The sequence below is a fragment of the Aedes aegypti genome, chromosome 3, assembly GCF_002204515.2.
Source record: "Aedes aegypti strain LVP_AGWG chromosome 3, AaegL5.0 Primary Assembly, whole genome shotgun sequence".
Lineage (NCBI taxonomy): Eukaryota > Metazoa > Arthropoda > Insecta > Diptera > Culicidae > Aedes > Aedes aegypti.
The window spans coordinates 59,447,645-59,466,470 of NC_035109.1; the positions used below are offsets into that span (position 1 = coordinate 59,447,645).

General features: G+C 38.0%; 2 protein-coding genes across 5 annotated transcripts in view; one reads left to right on the top strand and one right to left on the bottom strand.

Moving 5' to 3' along the window:
• Positions 1-18,826, top strand: part of LOC5566573 (ABC transporter G family member 20) — a 161,860-nt gene that overhangs the window by 76,086 nt on the left and 66,948 nt on the right. The gene's annotated exons all lie outside the window — the stretch shown is intronic.
• On the bottom strand, positions 8,867-18,346 carry LOC23687621. The gene is made up of 3 exons (XM_011494976.2): positions 17,521-18,346; positions 9,253-9,454; positions 8,867-9,181 (listed from the first exon to the last, which is right to left on the bottom strand). The coding sequence occupies exons 1-3, from the start codon at positions 18,327-18,329 to the stop codon at positions 8,951-8,953; spliced, it is 1,242 nt and encodes a 413-aa protein (XP_011493278.1). The 5' UTR covers positions 18,330-18,346; the 3' UTR covers positions 8,867-8,950.

Consider the following 18,826-nt stretch of genomic DNA (forward strand, 5'->3'; position numbering starts at 1 on the left):
CGTCGTTGGTATACTTACTTTAGCAGCATCTAATATACGATTAGTAAATTCTTCTGCCGTGAGTGATTGTCCTGGATACAAAGAGTTACTTGTTAATTCTTCATACCGTTGCCAATCTGCTTTAGCGTATATCCATCTTATTTGAACTTCTATATCAATGGATTTAGTTGGAACATCAATCAAAATTGGAAAGTGGTCGCTGCCCCGGCAATCTGGGATAGTTTTCCAGGTGAACTTATGAGCGATAGATGCTGAGCATATTGAAGCGTCCAACGCCTGAGTCTTTCCTGATCTTGAATCAACGTATGCGATCCGTTGTTCAGAACAACCATGTCGTGATTGACCACGAGCTCCAGGATTTTGTTACCTCTTTTACATGCCAGGCTGGAATTATTTGCTATCTTTATCATTTGGCGATAGATATACCGATGCTACTGTCATTTCCATGGGCTTGAATATTCTGACTACCACTGCTTGAATACTTCTATCAAATCGAAGCCTTTCAAAGGGTATGCCATCTTCAACTGCCATCCCTGCATCCTGCCTTCCATGACTTGAGCATGAGCTAAGCAGAAGATGATAATTTCTTCGGAGGTAACTGGTAGGGATTTGATATCCTTCTACATTTGTTTCCTGGAGGCATATGATTGATGGTTGATAATTTGTGAGAAGAATTTGCAAATCATCTCGGTGTGAACGTAATTCATTCAAGTTTCATTGCATGGCGAATACATTGTTAATAACCGGTGTCCCATCGGTAAGCGAAGCAACACTAGATGCATCAGAGGAATTGATTGAATTCTCGGAAGGTTTTGGTGGTTCGCATAGTGGTGTTTGCTGATGTACTGAAAACGAAGAAGAAAGCGGTGCGGGAATGACTGCTTTTGATCGGGAATCCAAGTCAGCTGCCGCCAGAGGCTCTTCGGGAGGACCCGGAACATCCCTGGTCAGGGCTGACGTGGAAGGCCTCGCACTTGGCGAATCGAAATGATGATATGGTTGGATGCTACTTTCCTAGGTGCTTTGTTTTGCTGATAATCTTGTGTTGTACGAGGTCTCGATGTTCGGCTTGTGTGATGATTGGTACCATTTTTCCGCAATGGTCGTTGATGTTCTTGGCGAGGTTAGTGTTACCGTAAAGTGAGGCTGATTTGAAATTCGTCTGAGATGTGCTCGAGTGCGAACTGTGAGAGGTGGAGGAGGGTATGACGGAAGTGCAACTGAACTTGATCGAAAGTAATTTGCGGTACTTGCCTGTGAGAATAGGCTGCCCACGCCAGCTGCCACCAGAGGCTCTTCGGATAAACCCGGAACATCCCTGGTCAGGGCTGACGTGGTAGGCCTCGCGCATGGCGATTCGGGTTCTAGTTGAGTTGTTGTTGTTACATTAACTTTGCTGCTCACACTGGGTCTTTGAATTTGGCGATAAAGTTGATCGTACAAGTCTGAGTTGCTTGTTACATTCGGGGGTAGATTTCTAAATTGCATCTTGACCCCAGGAGGATTGTTTTTCCCCCCAGGTGTTCACTCCCACTACGGAGAGGGGGGAGGTTACTTTCTTCTCTCCCAACCACACCATGTGCCTGCGGCAGGCGCTGTTATCATAGTTCCTTTTGGATTCAAAGTCTGCTGTTTTGGAGATTGTTGATTGATCCGAGTGAAGAACGGATTTTCGTACAGGTATTTTTGTAGCGATGGTGAATTGGAGTGACAATTTTGTCTGCTGTCGACGGTGTTAGTTCGGGTTCCATATTCAGGGTCAGTTTGCGTGCTACGGTCGTCGTAGGTTCTGTCGTTCTGTAGGTAGCCGAAAGTCGTGTCCGAGTTCATTGCTGGGTCAGAATTTTTGGTTTGCTGCTCCATTATCTTTTCTTTGGTTTGCGTAGTTTGTCCGAATCCAATGGAATGTTCCCTTTCTTTCTTTCGGGTGAGTCGGGTGGGCTACCTTTTTTGCTTTCGTTGCCCTTCCTTTTGTTTGATCTGGTCAGATCCGAGTCGTTTGTTTCAGATTCGTTTTCAATTGCGGTGTAGTTGGATTTGGACATACTTCTGGTGTTAATTTTGTCTACACCGATGTGAAATGCCTTCGGAGCTTTTGCACGAGCAACTTTGTCAGCTGCTCGGTTTGTCATTTGTTCTTCGCTTGATATTGAAACACTTTCCATAGATTCGTTGTCTGATGCAGAGCAAGATCTTAACATTTGTGAAGGTGGTTGGATATTATTAGCTAGTTGGGATTTTAGTGCTGAAACTATTTCCTTCAACGCATCAATTTCTTTCCGGAGAAGCTCAATCGTACGGTCTTTCTCATCGGCCTCTGTGTGTAGTCTGGATTTTGTGACGTTAGAGTAAGATGGACCTCGGTGAGTATCTCGATATTCTGATCTTGCTTCAGCGTATGTCAATCCACGGTCCGTTTTAAGGCGGATTATGGCCTCTTCTTCGCGATAAACTGGGCAATCCTTGGACCTTGGGGAATGGTCATTTTTGCAGTTTTTACAAAAGACAGGTGATTGTCAAGGAATTCCTTAGATAATGTCATGAACTCCAGAGCAGTTCATGCAGATAAGCTGATATTTTTTCTCGTCGCAGTACTTTTTCGAGTGATCATAATTTGCACATCGATAGCAGAGCATCGGTGTCGGGTAGTATTGGCGAATTTTGATGCGTGACAACCCAAAATAAATGAACTGAGGCAGAACGGAACCGCGGATTGTTAGTACTAACAGTGGCGTGTTGACTAAACCATTTCCACTTCGCTTTTTGATACGGCGAACACCGCACACTCCTTGGTTTTCCAGATTTTGAAAAATGTACTCCTAAGATTTGTTGACTGTGTCAACATCGTAGAGTACTCCTTGGACGACATTTAGGGAAGGGTGCTCAATAATTTCCACTGGCGTGTGATCCGGGAGCTCACGAGTTTGCTTCAATTTTTCACAAATTGATCTGGAATTTGTGCGCAGTACGTACCGGGTACCTCGGGCTTCCTTAGAGGCGTGTACTTTTCTGGCGTCGTTAGTACCCAAAGCTAATAAAACAGCATTACCTATAACAAACGGGTCTACAGGTAGATGCCGTTCAGTTTCTGATCCAGTAGCGGTTGTGCAGCCTTCAGTTGTGCGAACTTTCATCTGTAGTGCAATTGTCTGTCCCAGTTCATCTTCACTCAGCATCCATCCTGGGCATCTTTTACCGTCAGGAGGCTTACCCGAAGGTGCACTTCGACCGGCCATCAGGCCGGGTTAGTTAAATTCACACTGTTTTTTTGCTACGCAAAAACACACAGGTCCACACTGTTCACGGGTTCCAAGCTAGATTGTTTTTTACTGATGCACTGACATTTCGGCAAAAACTGATGTGTTCACAACTCATCAAAATGTGGAAAAAACTCTGCAAATCACTACATTCACATTCACCAGGTGCAAATGTATCAGAAACAACCTTTGTGCGATGCAAGCAAAGGTAATAATCAGTCCACGGGCCGGATCATTTTTTGGACTTAATTGCATCGGTAGCAAAAAGGTTGATATACATTTTGAATTTCCGGCATGGATTAGACAAATATACTACCAAGCTCTCATTTGAGACTAATTTTGTTCATATTGGTCTTTTCTTGCGAACGAGTTTATTAGTAGGAGGGGAACAAAATTCTGTTTCATTGTTGTTCGAAGCGTTTTGCCAAGAAGGCTTACTAGATCCCTGTAAGGAGATAGGGATGGACAAACTAATTTTCCAGTATTGTATTTCTTTTTAATGTTAAACAATTCAAATTCTATTTGAAAACGTCATAACGACTGAGAAAGCCAAATAATCGTAGTTCAAATCCGAAACATCACAGTCAAATTCATCTATAATTGAATTATAATGATATCCTATCTAGCTTAAGTTGGCATTTTGAACCAACCATTGAACCATTTTTTGTTATAGTACTAAATTCGGGTTTTCATCTACTTATAGGTATTCCACTAAATATTCCATTTTGAACCATCTTCCCCTACGTATCGACTATCGACGACTGCGGCTGTCTCAGTTTCACGCCGCATCTCAAAGCAAAGTATAAATTTTCCAGCTCCAGATGGGAGATGGGTTTCTCGCTCTCAACCGAATCACTTCAGCCGTCGCCAGCAGCGCAGTGCCAAGCTTTGTTGTTGTAGTGGCGAGTCATGAACTTGAACGCAAAACGGTACAGCGATAGTTGCGGCACAACACCGTAGAGCGGTAGTGGCTGTGGATGCTCTACCAAGGTCACTCGCCATTGCGAATCCGAAGCGGCGCGCGCTCAAGCCAAGCAAAGTCAGCGAACGTGAAGCGCGAAAAATTTGATTTCGAATGGAAGAAGCGAGGAACCCCGCTGCAAGCAGAATGCCGGCCAACTTGTGCACTTAGGGTATGCGATATGCATTTTTTTTTCTTGTCGATACGAAACGATATAGCATTGAAATGACAAGAGGAAACGAAATATGAAAATGTTTCGTAAACTATAAAGATATAACCAACAACTTGCTTTATTAAGGTTTGAAGAATGAGTTTCCACTATGAGGTGACAATTTTGTATATATAACGAAATCACCTGGTGGCTTTGTATGTGCAAAATTTTACTTATAAGATGTCGCGTAAAAGCCTTCTACGTACAAAAGTGGAAGCGATATACGAGCATATAATATTTGGTGAATAATAGCAATCAATGCGAGTGTATAGATTTTCTACCGAACTAACCAGCGATCTTATGCGAGTTATGATATCAAATTTTGATTTGACAGCTGCTATGGATTGATTCGACTTACATTGTACAGGACGAAACAAAATGAACAAATGAACTCAGAAAAATAAGCGTTTTTTGCGAGGAAACTCATCAATCTGACGATTTAATCCACCGTGATTTGCGGGTTTGATGTAATTTGTATGAATAAACGAGTTATTACGTGAACTTTTATGCGACTTCTGGTTGTCTGGGTTGTTTTTGGGCCACCTTTGAACCATCACCGAAAAAGGTGAAAAATTTCACAGAATAGTATTTCAATGTGAAAGGATTGTAAAGAAGATATGGGAGACTGGATTTTCGAACTAATTTGAATTTTGAATCGCCCGAATAAGACAACCCGGACCGTATACCCTTACAGTGCACATTGCGCTAGGATCTGGGTTTAACCAGCGATCGGTCGGCGACCATCGCATCGTAAGTGATGCTGATAATTACTCTAGAAGGAAGGCTTCGTCATCGGTCGAGTTGAACGATTTCACTTCGTACCTATCTGCCTATCTTACTAATAGGATGTGTGCGCTGGCTGGCTAAGTCAAGAACTTTGTGGTTCGTTTGCTTTGATAGCTGAAGAGCTCGTTTCTAATTTTGAATCGTTTGTAAGGCTAGAACTTTGAGTGCTTGATGGCTTAGGCTTATGGATGGGCCTATCAAGATTTGTTTCCTTGTTGTACACATTGATACGTTGTTGAATCAATCGCTTGATTGTGGTCTCCTTGAAACGGATTCATTAGCGGTTACAAAAGAGGCCTAATTTTCCGAAGTGTAGCTATCGGGTTTGATTTTTGATCAGAATTAAGAACATGGTGCAAGAACTGCGCATAAGTTGTTGGCGATGATTGTATGGTCCAGTTAAAATATATTAAAATCATTCCAATACAACTTTGCACATTTTTCAAAATGATTCTGAATAATTATCTTCGAATCCAAAAGCCAATTTTCATAATGAGCCTTGTTTATGCTTACAGAAGATAGAATAAAATTTGACCAAAGCCAGAAAATGGATTGAAAGTCATGGGTAATGATTTTTAGCTCCAAAATCACAAAAAATAGAAAAAAAAGTATTAACCCCTCTACCGGCAACTTCATTTTTGACCACGAAGCAATATTCAAACAGCGATAACTTTTTCGTTTTTCGATGCTTTTGCATCATTTTTTCTAAAGCCCTCAAAAAACTCTTCTATTTTGAGAATCTGTGTCGATATTGATCATAAGTCATCTAGATCCGAAATTCCTTGGGGGCCGACTTTTTTTTAATCTACGCAAATATCTCAGGCTACAGTCTTTTTTGTCATGTTCGGTCATTCGCTGTTCAAAACAATACTTCAATGGAAGTTTATTGTGAAAAAATGAAGCAAATTGGTGCAACCGTTTTGGAGTAATGAACATTTATGTGTCTGGTACCAATCTGGCCGTATGAAGATTTTAAAAACTTCAAAAAACATCATTTAGTCAGATTTCTTGAAGACTACTCAATCGATTTGTATGATTTATTCAGTGAAGCTCCTCATAACCTGACATTGTATAGCCCACATTTTAGTTTTTTGATAAATTGACTTAAGGCGAAGTAGGCCGTCATTGAAATTTGTACGTGTCGTTGATGATTGTTCCTAATTCATCTCACGATTTCGAATCAAAGAAAATCAGTTGGTTTTGAACTGACACAGCTGAAAAAGTATCAGTATACTTTATGCATGTAAGCGCGTACAGTGATACTTTTTCAAGTCAATATAAGCTATCAAGACTGAGTTCTATCACTTTAAAATGCAAGCTGAAAAGTCATCATTGTTGCCAAAACGATTGACGGGCTACTTAGCCTTAAAACAAAATGACGCCCAAAGAATTTTTGTAAAGGAAATGTCGATCTCCCAAGTAACTTCTGAATATCTTCAAAACCATATGACCAATGATCAATATTGACACAGACTCTCAAAATAGAAGGAATTTGTAAACATATCGAAAAACAAAAAAGTTATCGCTGTTTGAATATTTTTTCTGGTGAAAAAATGAAGCTGCCGGTAGAGGGGTTAACACAACTTTTATAAACAACAAATATACTCATGATTTGGTTGCTTCTTCCTGTTTTTGCTGTGTGCTAAAATACTTACAGATTTATGTCAAATCAAAGGCACCCAACAATTAATCATAATCAAAAACTAGGAACGAGAAGACAAATGGATTATCTAAATACATAGGAACCGCTTATGAAAATCTGCCACGATAAATCGGGTTGAAATTCATAGCTAAGCCTTATGAATTCAAAATTTGGAGACAAAAAATGTTTTCGTGACAACCGGGAATCGAACCAAGGTCCTTGGGATAGTTAGACACGTGGTGTATGCCTTGATGTGAGGTGATACTAAAACGATATATAAAGCGTTCATATTGCAATAATCGTTCCACCAGGCAAAATGTATGAATTTCGATTGTCTAGTTCACAGCGTGTATGGATGAAATTTGTGCATTATCAGAATTTGTATATGCACAGTGTGATCTGAAGTTAACACTCAGATTCAAAAGTATTATTAATTTAGCTCTTATTTAAGGTGATACGCCTGTTTCAATCGTCTCACAAACTTCACAAATACGTGAATATTTATAGGATATGTTATTCCTCGTAAATATTACTTTCTGAATAAGCTTTCTTCTCTCTGTTTATACACTGTTCGGTATTGAGAGTCGACTTTCGATGGAAGATCTCCTCCTAGATCTTCTTTTTTTATTTACGTCCACACTGGGACAGAGCCTGCTTCTCAGCTTAGTGTTCAGTGTGCACTTACACAGTTATTAACTGAGAGCTTCCTTTGCCAAAGTTGCCTTTTTCGCATTCGAATATCGTAAGGCAGGTACGATGACACTATATGCCCAGAGAAGTCAAGAAAATTCCCATTACAAAAGATTCTGGAACGACTGGGAATCGAACCCGGACACCTTCAGCATGGCTTTGCTTTGTAGCCGCGGGCTAAGAAAAGACCCTTGGTACTAGATAAAATTAGCAAATTTGCTTTTACCAGCCAATGCAAAACCATCCTTTCTCATTAGCCCGAAATAAGGTGCCACCTACGTAATTGAACAATCCTGCTCAACTGTTCACCACCTATGAAAAATGCTTCCCAAATTACATTTCCAGTTTCAGAATAACAATAATGAGACATAATGTGCACTGTTCACATGAATGAATCCGGAACTGTGCTCATACGTCGTCTTTATAGGGAACAAGAGCGAGATAGAGAGACACTGACCGCACATTTTACACCGAGTTGGGCGTGAGTCCGGGCAGGTGATGAAAACTAACGGACTATATGTCCTCTCCAGGAATTGGTACGGCTGCAGTTCTAGGAACAGAGTCTCAAGTGACGGGTTGCTGCATAGCCATGCAGCATGTTCTTCTACACAAGAGTTGGCCAGGATGATGATGTTTGCTTCTACTGCAAAAGTTGGATATGGGAATAATTATGGTGGCTCCTGTATGTGACCGGTGCACTGCAGTGCGAATTCATGGGAACTTTTTCCAACCGACTGATTTTATGAATGGATGATGCTGATGCAGTGAAGTCGGCATACACACATTGGACATTTCAAGTTATATCGCTGGAGAGGTGATTTTAGGTCCTTGGCGCATGATGCTGTTTTAGCGGGTATAACTTCTAGTGTTCTGAGAATTGAGCATGATATGAAGTTTAATATTTTTAACAGTACTGAGCAATTCAAATTTTGAAAAATATATACATGAGAAATACACTTTTGGGGCATACCTTCAAACTCCTGTATGATTTCGCGTGGATGCAGTGGTATATACTGACTACAGCGGGCGAGCTGAAAGCAACAATTCAAAGCTTCTATTTGGTCTGCAATCTGATGAGGTAGCAGGCGCAATAGCTTTTACAAATATAAAAACCTCAGCAGTCATACACTGATAGTAGTCGTAAATAGTCATTTGGTTGGTTTCTTGCATAAGTACAGTTACTACCATAGGCGTCCAACCAAATCCGGTGAATTTTCGAAATTTCAGTGTTCGTTTACAGTCAGGTATCTTGTAAGACGATTCTAACGTAATTTCTCAGCAATTTTAAATAGAAGGAGAATTATTGTTCATTCATGATTTCTAACATTTTTTTCATTATTATTTTGAATATTACACAATAGCACAATTCATTTTTTTTCTGTCTTAATAGCCTATCATTATACCTACGAAACTCTCAACACAAATTTGATTGCATTATACGTCAGGTTACACAAACCCCCAAAACCTGTTATCGATATCGGGGACACTCCTCCACAGGTGAACAGGTCACTCCTGGCAGCATTGACCTGTACGAGCATCAAACTTTTTATCATTGCTTCATACTCGCGTGGAAGCTTCTCCAAAAAGCGAACTTCCATGCTCAAATAGTACACCTGTTCAGCGATTTGGAAATTCTGCGGAAGAAATATTATCCAAAATTAATTAAACGTTATTCGTGGATACCGAATTCACGCTGCGATCCTACCAAATCCTCGAAAGAATCGATTACGTAGCACCACCAGTAGCACTGGGCGAAATAGCCACATGCAGTTCCGGCAATTGCTACCGAGCCGAACGAAAATCCTTCGAATAAGCTTACCGCGATAATTGCCGATACACAGGCCAACGAATAGTAATGGATGACGAAGTAGAAATTTCCGACGGCCGATTTCAACAGATTCACGTTTCTGTAAGATGAAAATTATATTTTAGTGTCAATGTTTCCTATTTGAAAAGTAGTATATTAGTAATTCTCGCTGAAAATAGGCCGCCATCTACACATGTATAGTTAGCATTCAGTTTTTGTCACTGTTCGCTGAAACAAGATATGAACTGTTTTGGAATGTTCATATTGATGGACCCCTCATTAGCCAGCAAGATTAACAGTTTGCGGAAGTGTCATTTTTTATGAACCTTCGGCATTTCATCACGTGATATGCCTCATTTTTCCCAATAAACACAAAGAAAACTTAGTACCATCGTAAAGAAAAATATGTAGCTTTTATTAGAAGTTTTAAAAAATTGCGGTCATTTTGAATCTGCAAGAATTTGATTAGAAAATACGTTTTTTACTATACGCTTCCAATCGCAAAACGCAACATACTGTTAGCCATCTATACTTTGGTAGCGCAACTAGTCAGATGATGAGAGATTTGATTTTTCACGCATCCATCACATGCCGCTGTGGGGAAAAATGTTTTATTTTCCTGATATAAGACGGTTCACGTTGAAACAGTTAGGCGGAAAAGGTAGGAATATCCATTCTCTATGTTCTACATACGTTTGTTTTTTTATATTATTGCACTACTTTCATAAAAATTGAGATCCGGCTTGTAGAAGCACTAGTTTGAGATTGGAAAACCAGGGTATGTGAGGTTAGTTTCATTGGAACTTTCGCCTGAGCGATTTTCGCGCTTGAATAAAACACGCTTCGGGACATTCTCCGCTGCCCCTAAAAATACCATTGGGTAGATAAATGAATTCTCTACCATTGGATCTCATTCAATTTCATACATAAGTGAAGTAAGCGGTGATAATAAATATTTTGTTCCGAATTTTTTGAAACCATTAATGAGTTTGACATTGCTCTCGTCAACCATCATCATGACGACAGCAGCACTCCCCACCGGACGAATTGTCGTATTGGGAGCGAATTAATGCAATGCTCTGTTTGAATTATGAGGTCATCATCAGAAAGCTGAAAAAAGACTGAGTATGTACATCAAAGTAACAAGTTTTCGATCGCTGGTTCTTCCATCAAGTCGAGAGAAGAATAAGATTACCATCATTATTTTTTCTGTCACTACATTCCTACTTAAACAAAGGCTAATCAAGTATACGAAATAGATATTTTTCTTTTATAATGTCTCTTTGAGACCGTTGATTGAAATGAAGAATTTACAGGTACCAAATGCATCTTTTAATCCAATCTACCTTAAAATAAAATGGCGGCCAAATGAATTTTATATGGGTAATTATTATTATTTATCTTTATTTAAGTGACTTTTCGCCCTTGGTGAGTTCGCCATTTTTATATGAGGAATATCGGTCCCCAAGAAATTTTAGAATATCTTCGAAATCAAGTAACCAATGCACAATGGTCCGAATCACTGATTAAGTAGGAAAACAATGTGTTATCTGTTTTCGATGATCTGAGACGTATGGTGTCTTCAAAGAATTTGTTCGCAATTGAGTTTGGCATGTTCTAAGTTGATTATTGTGGTCCATTTTTTGGTTTTATTTTTGAGCCAAACTTTTTTGTTAGAGCAAATTCATTGTTTCGTTTTCCAGCAAACTCTTAGAAAATGTTAATACCAACCAAGTTTACTAAAGACGCTTTGGATCTAACTTTTCTGCTTAGAAAACTAATTCTCAAAGTTTTATCTTGGGGTGAACTAAAAAAAATCAATTCATTGCTATAAATTTTCTTTCTTCAAAAGAGTTGTAGAAGAAGTAATGAATCGCATTTTTGTTGCACATTTCAAGTTTGTAATTTCTGTAGTTTTTAAGTTATAAGCAAATTTAAGTGAAAAACTATGTAAAACTTAGTTACCCATCACTAATAAAGTTGCACATCTGAAGTTGTCATGTATATTATGGCTTAACCCCTTTACCGGCAGCTTCATTTTTTACCGCAAAATAAATATTCAAATCGTCATAACTTTTTTGTTTATCAATATTTTTGCACAATTTCAAACAACTCTTCTAGTTTAGGAATCCCTGTCGATATTAATTATTGGTGATCTGGTTTTTAAGATATTTCGATGTTCCTTGGGGGACCGACATTTTCCATATAAAATGTCTTTGGCGGCCATTTTGTTCTTGATCAATTTATCAAAAAAATAAAATGTGGGCTATATAACGCCAGGTACTACTCTGAAAAAATCATACAAATCGGTTCAGTATTCTTGGAGATATCTGAAAATTACGATATGATGTTTTTTGAATGTTTTTATGATCTTTATTTGGCCAGCGTGGTTCCAGAAACCTAAATGCTCATTGCTTACTCATCGATACAGATCCTAAAACTAGAAGAGTTTTTTGAGAACTTGTGAAAAAATGGTGCAAAAATATTGAAAAACAAAAAAGTTATAACGATTTGAATTTGAATTTTGCGGTAAAAAATAAAGCTGCCAGTAGAGGGGTTAAACCAGCCGATAGGGTTTTGAAAAAAAATGAAGTTCGTAGACACAAAAGTCAATTTGAACAAATATAGAGTAGGTTCCATAAAAATTTTCCTTAAATTGAAAAAAATCACACTCACAAGATTTCCAAAACAACTTTTTTAAGAAATGTTAAGCGGTAGAAAATTATTCCATTGCAATTTCAGGAACTTTAGGAATTGTATCACTGTAATTACTATCATTTCTACCACTTACAGTAGTGTTATGGAGTACACAACTTTGGCAATGGTAGGTTAATCTAACATTGATATAAAGGCAAAATATCCAAATGGTGTACAAGTTTAGGAAACAATTGAGATAATAAAAGTTAAATTATATTACTTCTACTTAAAGAAATCATACAATAACTAGTAGCTAAAATGCATTCCGGAGTAACCACATAGCACTTTAATTCGCCCTGCGTGCCAATATAGTGCTGTAATAGAGCCGACCTGGAAAAAAGGCACCGATATTACACACGAAATATGACACAAAGTTATTTCGAATTGCAAGAAAACTCCAGCTTGCCAACGACAATCAAGGCAGACTTGATGAAAATCGCTAATTTTCTTTTGTTGTGTTCCTTCGATCGTCCTGGACAAACATGGAAAAAGGGCCAAAGTTTTCTGTGCATTTAATTTTCGTTTTTATTAGAAAAAGTGAAATAATGCGTATTTGAACACTTTATATTCAATCAGGATAAAAGGTGCTACGCAAAAATTCGTTTTAATCAATTACGCGCTTTTATCATGTTTGTCCATTGTTTTAGATCTGGGCTCACAGTGACAGTTCGTGACAGCAGAATCTCGGCTCACCTTGACGTACATAAATTTCGTATTGGTTTCTCCCTCCCAGGAGCTGATGTTCCGTAAATTGGCCGTATAATAGCCCTTTAAAGCTAAAAAGGAAAATTAACGGGCTAGTGGTTACTTGAGTTATAGGTTCAACATTTTTTGATTCTCATTTCTCCAAAAAGTTGTACATGGTAAAGTTGTAGACCTTGTTGAAACCTACAAGTTTTCTGAAACCAGCAACGATAACTTAAAGAGAGAAATCAGCCTAGGACTGAAAGTCTTTTTAAGAGATGAACCAGCCTAGGGTTGGAAGTCTCAATAATAAAGAAAGAAAAAAAACTTGAAGACCTTGTGAGTTACAGATGTATTGAGAGTTTTCGAGCGTATTTTTTGAAGTGATTTTTATCAATTCTAAAATAAATACGTTCTTACAGTTTTTGCAGCAAAAGTTGTCAATTGTATGGCCCTTCAAATGGCACTTAAAGAAAACCAACTCCATGGAAATATAAAAGCATTTCATGGTTTTCCCTTAAATTTGCTTATAACTTCAAACTGATAAGAATAACAAACTTGAAATGTGCGGCAAAAATATGTAAGTAGTTTTCTCTACAACTCAACAGAAGACCACATTCGCGTCAAACTGAATCTATCCCAATAAAACTGATTTTTCTGGTCCACCCAAAGTTATAACATTCAAAATTAATTTACAAAGCTTAAATGAAGATTAGGAAGCATCTTCAGCAAACTTGTCCATATTAACATTTTTATCGCACAAAAAAATTTGGTTTTAAATTATAACTTAAATGAAGACATCCCTAATCACCTATTTTCTAAGATGATGCAAAACTCAATTATTACGCCTTACAACTTCTCTGAAGACAGCCTGTTTTTCTGCAAAATTGTCGATTGAGACCATTGTGCAATGATCAATGGACATAGATTTCGAAATTTGAAGAATTTTTTTTTTTTGAGAACTAGTGAAAAACTAGTGCATACATATCGAAGAACAAAAAAGTTATCACAATTCAAAACTTGTTCTCGTGATAAAAATAATACTGCCAGTATCCTTTCCAATGATTTTGTAGTCACGTAAAATCAATTATTCTCTATTGCCAGCAGCTTCACTTTTTTATCATAAAAAAGGTATACAAATCGCTACAAATCGCGTTTGTTCACCAGGGATTTTCGGAATATCTCCAGATCCAGGCGACCAATGATTAAAATTGAAGCAAATTTTAAGAGTAGAAGAATTTTTGAGAACATCTGAAGATATGGTGCAAAACTATTGAAAACTGAAAATATTATTGGGATGTGATTTTTGTTGTTGTAAAAAATGATACTGAATGTGAATGTGTATGGTGGATGGTATCAACAATAGATATTTAATTGCATTCAGCGGTCTAAGATCAAATCTGTGTTGCTTTTTCATAAGGGCTTATCTGCATTCATCGTTTCTCCCTTTGTGTTATTCAAAAAAAAAAAAAGATTCTCTTTTCGTAACATATTTTTATGTTGCAGGATGAAGAATCACTATATCTTGCGTCATTAGAGATTTATCTAATTTAGCGAAGTTATCAACGAAAGAGAGGATCGATGAAGAGTAATCGCTCATGTCAGTTAGGCCCTATTGACGTAACAGCACAGAAATAGAAGATAGAAAGAAAACAAATTAATGCTGTTCCATTAAGTTCAAACGCATGCCGAAAAATATTTTTGGTAGCAAAAAAATGTCCATCGGACAACTTATATTATATTCACTTAGGCTAAAGAGCAGGATCTGTTCCAGTAGGGATATAACGACATAAATAAGAAGAAGCGTGACCAGTTTCCAGCAGTACCCTTAAAATTCAACATGAGTGCCGACAAAGGGAAACGCTTTTTCTTCTTCCTAAAACCAAAATGGCGTCAACATTCAAGATGGCCGCCAAAAATTTTCACTCCGAATGATAACCAAATTCTCTACTTGACTCGGATAAGAAAGCAGCGATTCAAACTTGTTACTTTATTGTATGTAAAATGTTGTTTGCAAACAATGCAGCATGCTCAAAAGACGTAAATCGTATATTTTTTAGGAGTGTGTAGAACATGTTTTAGAATGTCGTTCAGGTAAACTGTGTTCGCTCCGCCGCACACAATCTGAGAGAGACGAGACAGATCACTGAAAGCCGGCTTGTTTTTTTGCTTCTTTAATTTCTTTTTGTCATGTATGGGTTTGGCACAATGGTTCGTAAAACACAAACCCTGGTAAAACATTTTCACATCTCATTTGGTACAGAAAATTTCAAAAATTTCACAGATTCCAAAAGCATTATCCGCAATGTTTAATAATTCAACGATGTTCTATGCAAAATCATAAGAAAATAACCTGAGTTTTCAATCACACCCAGTGATCCCCCAGCCAACAAATTTGTTCGCATAACTGAGATTCAAATCAGTAAAGTGAACGCTTATTCGGAAATGAAAGATTGTTTAAAATGCACAGATTCCCTCTATGTGGACATAAGTGGAGGCCATATACGTACATTCCAGAAAATGCAGTGTGGGAAATACAACTTCAGACGGGTTCGTTTGGTGCTTTCTATAATTTCGTATATAATAGTATTTTTATATGACTTGGTTTTAACAAACAAACAAAAAATAAAAAAAGGCAAAACGAGTAGATGCAAGTCTTCACGAAATGATCTTCAGATCGGTAATCATATTGGCTACCACTGTTCCGTTCAGCCACTGTTGAATAACACGGAAATCTGGCAAATATAAATTTAATAATATAGCTCATCTGCAGGTATGTACGTCTACCCCTTTTATACTGCCACCCATGTTCAAGAGAAGTTTTCATCGATACATATCATAAATACATCAGTTTGCTACAATAATGATACATTAGTAATTATTATTATTTCCCAGCCAAAAATTTTGTTCACGTAACAGAGTTCGCAATTCGGTAACACCAAATTGTTGAAAATGTGAGAATTCCCTTTATTCGCACAAATTTGGAGGCCATATAGGGTAATTCGGAGTGATATGCCCGAACGGGGCAATACGCTTAACGTCATTCTCACAGGATTGAGGCTTTTTACACGTAAATATGATCCGTCCGATAAGCAAGCCTTTTTGTGAATGACGTCCATGCTTTATTATTGTAATTTTTAAACAAGCTTTTACCGGAAGACGACTGCTTATGGATTCATTTAAGCTTAGCAGGTGGTGGAATTCTATTTGAGAACATTTCTACAACGCTGTGAAACTTGTTTCTACGGGAGGGCATACTGCACGGTTTGTTTTGAAACGTCATGATTTGTATCGTTTACAAAAAGCATCTTGTAGCCTTTTCAGTAGCTACATGGCACGATTGCGTTCAAAGCAATAACTAAATAAACAACACCCAACATAACAGATTTTAGATGTAATGTATTTGCTAGTAGTGATAGAGCACTTTTTTCCTTAGGGGGCGTATTGTACTTTTTAACCGTACATATATTTTAGGCAATTAATCATAGCCAATACAACTCGAACGAAACGAATTGAGTTGGCGTTTAGTATGACTAACGCGTATGACAATGTGTTGCACTTTGTATGACTTAATTTTTACAAACATAGCAAAGAAATATAAATGTAAAATCGTGAGACATGCTGCAAAATTGTGACCATCGGTTTTCAAGTTTTACACTAAAAGTTGTAATAATTAATAAGTAAATCGCTGAAGCATCTTTCATTTGTGATTTTCATCAAGTAAACGTAGGTATGAAACTGTAATAGCACCGTGAGTCAGGAGAGTAAATGCGGAGCAATTTATGACCTCAGACGCTGACCCAGTACATCCACCTTATAGTGAAGTGATTATGGAAGAAAATAAGCAGAAATCTTATGTGAAGTGATGTCATTGCGTTTGTGATAAACATTGATATTTCAATATCCAGTATCAATTTATTCATGTGTACCGCTTGATCGGTTTATGCATGGTTATTGAGATGCATCCAGCGATGTGCACTCTTCCCCAGTATGATTTTATATTTACATCAGATGAAGTCATATCTAATCTTTCATTCAAGATTATAATAGAATCATATCAAGTGAAATAGAAATCGCAAGGGAATGACAATTTGAAGTTACATATTTTGTTATATGAAGTTGGAATTTGTTTAGATGCAAATTTAAATCAGATCAAATTACTGACTTCATAAACAATTTCAATTAATTCAATTTTGCAACATATCCAACTCCAACGTAAAATGCAAAATTATACAATTTGAAATTTACATCCTTATATGATCTCTGGTTTGCTGGGCCTTTATAAAAGAGATACGCGGAAGCTGACATTTATGTAAAAGTGTGAGCCAATCAAGCAGCGTGAGCTGTCAAAGCTTGCTTATTCAAACGAGCCTTGAAAGTGAAAACTTTTGAAAAGCAATAATTGGAACATTTCGTATGAAATGTTTTCCATACAAAGCAGAGTGTCTGGAATTTGAAGCTGTCTGTAATATGAATCAGAACGGTAGTTTACACAAGTTGTAGAATGATAATGGCACAAGTTGTACATTTATCCAACGAATTTTTCTGAGTTGGATAATTACGATGAATGCTGTAAAATTTAAGTTCTGCAACGACTTATAGACACAAACAAATGTTTGACATGGCAATGTTTTTTTTCAGTTTTTAAACCGTTATTTGTCTGCTGATTTATGCTCAACCATATATTTATGGTGAGCAAACGATTGAGTTTTTAGCTCGAACGTGTGTTCGATTCTCCAGATTTGTGTGCCTGGTTACAACGAGAATTACTCATTTCTTTATTACCTTACAATCTCAGTATGTTGATAAACAAGATGTTTTATATTCCGATTCAATAGTTTCCAGAACAGTGCTTGTTTATGCACTTGATGCATATCGCCATTTACTGCAGCCCTTACACCGTCCATAGCACAAGCAAATCCATGATGTACAATCTTGATTTCCGCAATGAGTGCCACCAAAAGCCCTGTAAAAGTAAGTGTACCGCAAAATAACCTGCTCATCCAAAGGAACGGCTTCCACACCAGAGCAGCACTTTTGGCCACCTGAGCCATTACTGGTCCCAATTCCTCAAATTCTCTCGGAGTTCCGAACAGTCGCTGAATCTGCTCGATAGGCAGCGCCATAATAACCTGAACGCAAACACAATTCAAGTACACTGCCACAGACATTCCACGCATTTTTCGAAAAACATCATGTCGAGTGGTCCCGTCAAACTCGGCATCGCCAGATTTCCCCGGCCGTCCGTCAATAAAGTGACCAACTTCACGAATCACTCCCAAATAATGCTTCAGAATGCGGGCCTTGACGTTGCAAACCGTAAAGCTGACCACCACTGCCACGGACCAAATCATCGCAAAAACGTCCTTCCCATCCCACATTACCAGACAAATAGCCACCAAGCTAACGCAGTACTGGTACGTTGCCAGGGAGCGATTTAAAACCATCATCCAGCGCTTCCAGCGGTGATGGGTGCTTTCCAAGTGCACTGCCCCAAAAGCCATCATCAGATACGGCAGCCGAAGAAACGCTGCGTTGGGGTTGTATTTCCAGAAGTCGCGAACTGAAGCGTACCATCGCCGAAACGGCTCCATTGGGCCGCATCTAAACACGCACAACTGACAATATGAATCTGATCCGTCGGGACGCAGTGGATGCAAAAAAAGGGTAAACACTCTTGTGGGAGCTAAGGCAAATGCTGAGGATATTTGCTTTGATGTGATCATTAATATTAATACTGCTGGTAGCGCTTTGCAATATCAATGCCGTGAAACTTTAATGTTGGGTCGGGTGCACTAGAGTTGCAACAAGTTAGGAAATGCAGCTATGGATGGTGAAATGTAGAGACTACTAATTTGACATGCTAATATGGAAATCCAAGGGGAAAAAATCATGGATTACAGAGTGATAAGCATATAGTGCAAAGTAAATAAAGAATTGGAAATGGAAGAACAAAATCACAGTGAACATTTTATTATTGTGAAGCGTATAAGGAATCATACTTCAACTTTAAATGCATTGGCAAGATTTTTTATAAGGATGTTGAAAATTTCATCATCACCAGGGGATTTCATATTTTTGATTTTTTAAT

What these genes read in the sequence shown, in the direction of transcription:
- LOC23687621 (XM_011494976.2), bottom strand. Translation starts at nt 18,329, where the DNA reads ATGGAGCCGTTTCGGCGATGGTACGCTTCAGTTCGCGACTTCTGGAAA. An exon ending in CAACATACTGAGATTGTAAG is followed by an intron (nt 9,455 to 17,520) that starts GTAATAAAGAAA and finishes TTCATCTTACAG; the next exon opens with AAACGTGAATCTGTTGAAAT. An exon ending in TCGATTCTTTCGAGGATTTG is followed by an intron (nt 9,182 to 9,252) that starts GTAGGATCGCAG and finishes TTTCTTCCGCAG; the next exon opens with AATTTCCAAATCGCTGAACA.